The sequence below is a fragment of the Bacillus rossius genome, chromosome 10, assembly GCF_032445375.1.
Source record: "Bacillus rossius redtenbacheri isolate Brsri chromosome 10, Brsri_v3, whole genome shotgun sequence".
Classification (NCBI taxonomy): domain Eukaryota; kingdom Metazoa; phylum Arthropoda; class Insecta; order Phasmatodea; family Bacillidae; genus Bacillus; species Bacillus rossius.
The window spans coordinates 38,330,055-38,337,804 of NC_086337.1; the positions used below are offsets into that span (position 1 = coordinate 38,330,055).

The following is a 7,750-nucleotide window of genomic DNA, read 5'->3' on the forward strand; positions in this document are numbered from 1 at the left end:
AAATATAAGAGTATTTGAATTCGTAATTAATGGATTCCAAATATACTATCTTCCCAACACATAGCAACCAATTGTTATTTTCGTTACATGCGACACAGCAGCTTGCATATCACAACTATGATAACACGAGCCCATCCCACATTTCAAAAACCAAATATACGTCATTGGCTTTACGGATCTGATTAGGGCGTAAACCTATTTACACGAACTGGTTTTTTATATCCTAAATGTAAGTGACATTAAACTATTCACTACGTATGTTAATTCTGACCGCAAACTTTCAAAGTTTCAGTTCACCGACGATGTCAACGGACGGATGTGACACGCACTAGGACCGGCAGAACAAAAAAAAAATGCACGTGCAACTAATGAAGAAAAAAATGTCCACGACAGTAAATAGAAGTTCTATATCGCACGTACCTAGAAATGCAGTTGGGCGGTGTTCTGTCCACATCGAGGGTCGCGAACAACCTCATCGGGACAGGTTTCATGCCCACCGCAGTGGGTGGTTTACCCATCTTCTCCGCCATGTTTACATCACTAAATGACACACGACTTCCACCTCCAAACTGACTCATTCGTTACTCCTCCTGCAGAGTGCAGGGAGCGCGCAATCGCTTGTTTGACTTACTGGAACTACTCACGCCACTGCCATCTAGCGCGTAACCTTGTAACTGAAAAGAACAACGTAGGTTGCGGTCTCTAGCCCGCAGTTTGTCAACTATAACAACATCGAAGGCTCAAGTTACATTTTTTTGCTGTATAGGTATAATTATTATCAGTTGAGACTTCAGAGTGTCTTACATAGTCTTTGAGAGTGTCCAAGAGTAGATTTTGAATTAGGCAACTTGTTCATAAACTACATTTTTCCTCCCACCCGTTTATTTTATAGAAAAGGTCATTGCATGCATTATACTTTAGACTTCATCAAGATGTATATTTGTTATGTGTTTAATTCAATGATGTAACTGTCCTATGTCCTCGAAAGGCACCGATGCGTTTGTTATAAAATTAAATAAATATGCAATAATCGTTTAAAATTATAATAATTTAATAATAAACATAATATGATCATGCAATAATTATAAATAATTTAATTATGTAATAATGTATTAATTATGTAGAGTGGGCAAAGGCTATTAACTTAATAACGTTACCTCATTTAATTTGTAAGTTCATTTAAATTTTTTTAATGCTGTGTACATTTTCGCGGCTTTTAGACTACTAACATACCTGTTTCAGGGTATGTAATGAAAATTGCGCATCTATCATTAAATTTTATTTTTGTTATGGCATAGTGTTAAGCGCCACTGGTATCTCAAAACTAGAAAGCCGCGTCAAAATTAATTCGGGCCGAAAGGCCCATGTACCCAGGGTCGGTGCAAGGTCAATTGGCGCCCTAGGCCCTCCGGCCGGACACCCGAAAAAATTTTTTTCTTGCCTCAAAATACATCACGCAAGCCTAAGATTTTGTCAACAATCAAATGTAAGCAGGCTTGTGTTTTTTTTTTTTTACTTTTTTACTAATTACAAATTATAAACAGGTCACCGTGGACTTTAAATAATTACTTATATCAATATAAACATTCCAAACTGTTACAAAAATCCATTTTCATCTAGTTTCAATAATCGTTAAACGTCAAACCTATTATATCAGCTGTTATGTGTCGTGCTACGCCGCCCCCAGCTACTTGGCGCCCTAGGCGGTTGCCTAGTTCGTCTATATGGACGCGCCGGCCCTGCATGTACCCATTTCTTCCATGACAGATTTGTTCTGCCTCACCCAACTCTTCTCGCCAGGATCATTCATTGTTATCCAGTAATCTGCTAGCACACAGTGGTGGTCCTATGGGAAGGGTAATGGGGGTGATCGTTAACCCCCCCCCCCTTACCACCCTTTCCCCACCACACAAAAAAAATTCCTATTCTTAATCGCCTAGAACTACAAAAAAAAATCCTTATTGCGTAACCAGTTGTATTTTAACGTTAAATATAAAAACTAAGAGAGGTTTTGGATTTTTTGTAATGCATAGATGTATAATTTCCACAATTTAATTCATTTTAAAATATGTAAAAAACTTGCAGGAATTTTGTTCCAGAGAAAAAAACAATTGAATATGTTACACAGTACAATTATTGTACTGTGTAACATACCTATTCAATTGCATTTTAACGTAAAATATTAAAATAAAGTAAGCATTTGAATGTGTTTGTGATGCGAAACTGTATCAAAATCAATATACATTTTGATTTTGGAGATCTTGATTATTAAAGTTTGATATAAACTGAATACGCAATAAAAACAATTATCCTAAATTAAATAAATAAAAGTTTGGGAAGATAACATTTTTTTTTTACTCCTGTCAATTAGTTTTTTTCTAAAATAGTAAATAGTGACTTTTCAAGACGTCAGAAATGCATTAAAACAGCATTTTAAGAGGATGAATAACTTTTTTCAATTTTTTTCTTTCTACTGAACTGGGCTGTATTTTACACCACCCACCTTACCTGACCCAGGATTTTTCCTGACATCGAAGATAGCGGCCGAATACCTGAATCCTGAACTATGAGTCGGTGTACACATTGGCTAAATGGCTGGTATACGGATATACATGTTAAACTTACACAGGAAAATATCAGAAAATGGCCCCTCCGGATTTTTCAGGAAAATATGGGAAATTATCCTTCGAAAAGGGAAATTTTGGGGCATAATGAGGACTTCTGGGGTAATGGGATTTCGAGGCCAAGATCAAGGTCATCCAAGATGGCCGCAGAACACCTGACTCCCCAGAACATTATAAACCTACCTACTTACCCAGTTGATGGTTTTTTCCTGTGTTATTTTCCCCCCTTCCCTACAAACTTACGAGGGGGGATAGCTGCCTCCCCCCTATTTACATGAATAAACACTTTCAAAGCGGTTTTTTGATATGGTTATAATGGCGGGAGGAATGTTTTTAACAATGTAGCTGATATTTATGATGTTTGATCTGCATGCCCGGTATGACCGTTATCGAGATAGTCCAAAATACTTCCCGCGCCCAGCACGGTGATTTTAACGGAGACCGATCGGATAAGGTCGCTCGCTCTGAAAGCTTTTTCCTATCGCCTGCGTATTTCGCACAGCGTTCTTCGATGGCTAGTGTTGGCACGCGAGCGGTGGTGGGAGGCCATTCGTGTCGCCAGCACAAGCTCTGCACTTTTTGTTCTATTCTAGAAATTTCACAACATTTCAAAGGTTACTAAGAGTAACGAATAAATGCATCACATAATATTTTCTCGAAGTTTCTGGTACGATATGCTAAGCCTATCCTATGGGAAAATGTGTTTTTAAGTGAACTATCGCGGCCGTTCCTGAAATTTTGTTGACTGGACTGCTGTTTATGCATGACTTTTCTTCCCACGTTTGTTTTCTTTTCTGTCGTGCGGTATGCTGCCGTTGTTTGCGGTGCTTATACAACGAAAAAAGTGAGAAATGAGGAGCTACTGCGTCTTTATTTACGTCTTTGAACCGTTTTTCCCAGAAGGCGATCAACCAGTTTGTTTGTCCTGCGGGAGAATCAAACTGCTACGCTGCGATTGGCTCCGTGCTTGTCCGGTATGGGAGCGACCATAAAAATGCTGCTGTATAACGCGTAAACTTTCAGAAGATCTAAGCTCGCGTGTTTCTGCTACGTCTTCTCAATTCCCGTGAGTACAAAATCATTTGAATATCAGTAGGTGCTTAGCAGCATCTTTGTTGAACCGTACTTTAGCGATGGCAAACAACTAGCAAGTAATCTAGATTAGCATAGCCTATTATAAGAAAAAGAAACATACGATCCTCAGTGAGTGTTTTGTACAGCAGGGAGCATAGTTCAAACACTACAATGTGAATATCAGAGCACAATTTTTTTTACGATATCATTTTTTTGACACTAGTAAAGATTGCATAAATTTATTGGTTTTTAAAATAACTCTCTTTACTATATTTATTATAAATAACATAAGCAGGGTTCCCACACTCTTAATTCGGCCAATTTTCCTAAGTTTTTAATATTTTTCTGCTCCAGCCTAAACATTTTCCCTCGCTCATCACTCTAAATCTGATTTTGGCTTGTTTTCTATGTGATTACATATTATTCTTTTTTTGTCCGTTATTGAGGTTTCTGAAGAGGTATAGTGTAACCAGCAATGGCCTATGCAAGGAAAAAAAAATCTTAATTTCGGTGACAATTGTTCGTTCGCTCCCGACAAGTGCCTACAGGGTGCATGTGATTCGGTCTTGCTTTCTTATCTGGTTTGCCATTTACTCAAAGCCCTCTGTAACGAAGTCAAAACAAGCTCTACGCATGTTTTGAGGACGCATTAAAAGCCCCAAGCTGTTCGGTTGCGGGTTGCCGGATATATCCGTGAAACATTCCTGCTTCTACTCATGGGATGTTCTCGTCCTGACAGGCGCCCAACTTGTACAAAAAGCAACCCCCAATGTCAGAGGCAGAGTACACTGTTTGTCTATCAGCTGGAAGGTATTTTGTCCAAAAATGCACCCGCAGACAGCTCTCAGCTCTAAAACAAAGACGAGTCCTTTACCCTCCAATTTCATGGATAAATATTTTCTAATGAACCAGTGATACACCCAGCCTGGCGGTCTTGATCAGTAATGATAACCGCAAAGAACACAATTCTGCCGAAACTATTTCTGACTAATTGCACATATGACGAAACAGACTCTCCCACAGAAGACTCCGAAGTGACGAGAGAGCGGTCTCTTCTAATACCGGTGTCACACTATGTAGCTGAAACAAAGCGGTGACCAGTTTCGTTGATTTCTTCAAAATCAATTGTTTTTATGCTCAAATTTGATAAGCATATTCTTGAGATAACTGCATTGTGCACTCTCAGTAAAGCAGTCGAAAGAATATCCAGCAAAAAAAAAAAAAAAAAAAAAAGCCGCGGAAGTTTTAGCCGCAGCGTCAGAAACGCGTAAGACACCGGCCTGACATTACTTTGACAGCCAACAAAAAGAAAGGGTAGTAGAGATGTGGGGGAAAATTACAGCACACACGCACACAAAAAAAGTATTATAGCTAGCCAATTGAAGCGAATCACCTGGTCCTCCAGAAACAAACAATACAACTGTGTGTCCGATTACAACAAAGTAGAAGGATTAGGCCGGTTCAGACGCACCTTCAATTTCATTTAAAAATATTAAATAAAGCACTTACAATCAATTACATAATCAAGGTTATCTTAAAATATAATAAGGCGCTTTAATACATTTACTATTAAAAAATCATAGTGTCATAAGGCATTTCCAAAGTTTATCAGTTTAATGTTGGGACTCTTGTCACAGTATTTGCATCAGATTTTAAAAAATTTTGTATTCCAGTAGGGATCTATACAACATTAACTATTGTTAGTATTTTTGTCTATCAGTTCCAAGAAGGAAAGTAGAGTGGACATTACACTCTAAAAAGTTGTATATTCATACAAAACGACTAGAGAAATGTTCATAACATATATTGATCATAAATAGGTTTTCTACATTGAAATTCTCAAATTTTAAGTGTTTTATTACTTTAAGATTATGAACAGTATTATAAAGAACCATGTTATTGTTGACATTTATAGAACATATTATCCATCTAGATAAAAGTAAATCACAATGAATAATGAATAAAAATAAAAGTGTAATATTCTATCATATGCTGTTTCAGGTCATTTCAATATGGTGCTAACTGGCCTCATAATGCTGATGATGTTCTGGGCGACTGTGATATCTACCAATCACAACTTGTTCCAAAACAGTTGCATGGTAGAGTCCCAAGCCAGCACAGTGAAGTTAGTAATAAACAAATATTTCTTGATGAAGAATTTACACTCGCTCTTCGTAGATATAGGTGATACATCATCTGATTTCGTCACAAAAATTTTAAGACACATTCTTGCCAACAGTATGATTCCCATGATCACCATACAACAAAACCTTATCAATGTTTTCCTCTCCGAGTCAATACATGTAATTGATAACATTGAGAATAGTGTCGGGTACATTTTTTTTGCTCAGAATTTGCATGAAAAGTGTATGGTGACCGAGAATCACACTAGAACTAATGCATGGAATTCTAGAGCACAGATTTTGTTGATCACAGAGAAGACATGTAGAACTTCCAAGGAGCTGGATGCAGTGTTGCGAGACTGTTGGGAATCATTCAACATCCTAAACTTAGTGATAATATTCACAACTTGTGATGAACCATTAGAAGTAAAAGTATTCAGCAGTTCATACAACCCATTTTTAGGTAGAACTTCAGTTCATAACTTATCTGGACATTGGGAGAATGATAGTGAAATCAATCTTTATCCATGTAAGATATGTGATACCCATGGTTATGTTTTCAGTGTGACGCACAGTCTTAACCACACCTTATTTTATATCACAGAAGAGCTTGATGGCACTGTGAACTTTCGGGGTCCAGACGCGGCTGTACTTGATGCCGTGGTGAAATCCCTTCGTGGCTTCGTTCGAGTGGAGAAACCACTGACCTCTATATACGACTCACAAAAGATATATTCAAAGACATTGCATGCAAATGAAATGTTTATCATGTCTCGGTTGATGTCCAAACAAACGTACCCCTCTGGATTTGCTTGCTTCACAGCATTAGTCCCCAAAGCAAGGCAAATTCCCAAGTTCTTAAACTTCTGCATGCCATTCAAGATTACTCTGTGGATAATCTATGTGACAGCTGCTGTTTTCATAGCCATACTCTGGAAAATTTTAACATGGTATGGCAAAGAAATCACTAATGGTGGGACTTCTTTATTAGAAGCTGTGAGGCTGATTTTATGGGGAGGAACACAATTCAAACCACAACTTTTTAGTCAAAGGCCGCTCTTAATTATGGTCCTTGTATTTAACATCATATTCAGTAACTTGTACCAAGGGTCCCTAACCAGCTATCTCACCACCCCCCACTTCTACCATGACATTGACACCTTTGAAGAGCTTTCTCATTCTGACCTTGCTGTATCAATTGCCTTATCGCCTGATGACACAGAGGCTATTGCTGCAGACTTCGACGACTCTGAAATGACGATGCTACTTTTGGCCAAGATGGTGTTTGACCTTACAGACGAGGAAGCTTTCGCAATGTCCGCAAAACACCAGAACATAAGCAGGATTGTCGACCGCTATGTCGGGCAGTACATGGCATCCCATGTAGAGTACTTCCACGATGGGCAGCCCTTGTTACACGTGATGGAGGACTGCTACATAGGAATGCCCTACGGTTACATGACTGTGACTCCCGACAACCCGTTCCTTGCTCGACTGAGTACGATAATAGCCCGCCTCGTGGAAGGAGGCATGGTCGACAAGTGGAGAGACGACCATTCCGAAGAGTCTACAAGACAAACTAAGAAAATAACAGCACGCCATGAGCCCACTGCGATAACCATGGAGCACATTTATGCTGTGCTCTTGCTGCTGTTCATCGGCCAGTTCTTAGCCTCTCTCCTGATAGTAGCAGAAATAGGTTGTCACAGAGTAAAACAAAAATTATAAACACCAACTCCAGAGTCCTCTTGAAACTCCACTCACGAGTTAACTTAACCTCAGAAAATAATCTTGCTTCACAAAAAGCATACAAGCTTTCAAAAATACACATATAATAATTGTTATTTTAAAGTTTTAAACACTATTAAAAAACATGTAATGGCTATATGAAAATTAAAAAAAAAAAAAAAAAAAGCCTTTCAATCAATA

General features: G+C 38.4%; 1 protein-coding gene across 2 annotated transcripts in view; it reads right to left on the reverse strand.

Moving 5' to 3' along the window:
* Positions 1-599, reverse strand: part of LOC134535996 (phosphofurin acidic cluster sorting protein 1) — a 176,414-nt gene extending 175,815 nt beyond the window's left edge. For both annotated transcript variants that reach the window (XM_063375481.1, XM_063375480.1), the window contains exon 1: positions 421-599. In XM_063375481.1, the coding sequence (XP_063231551.1) occupies positions 421-578 (158 nt within the window). In that variant the 5' untranslated portion in view covers positions 579-599. The remainder of the gene's footprint in view (positions 1-420) is intronic.
* Positions 600-7,750: the final 7,151 nt, after the last annotated feature.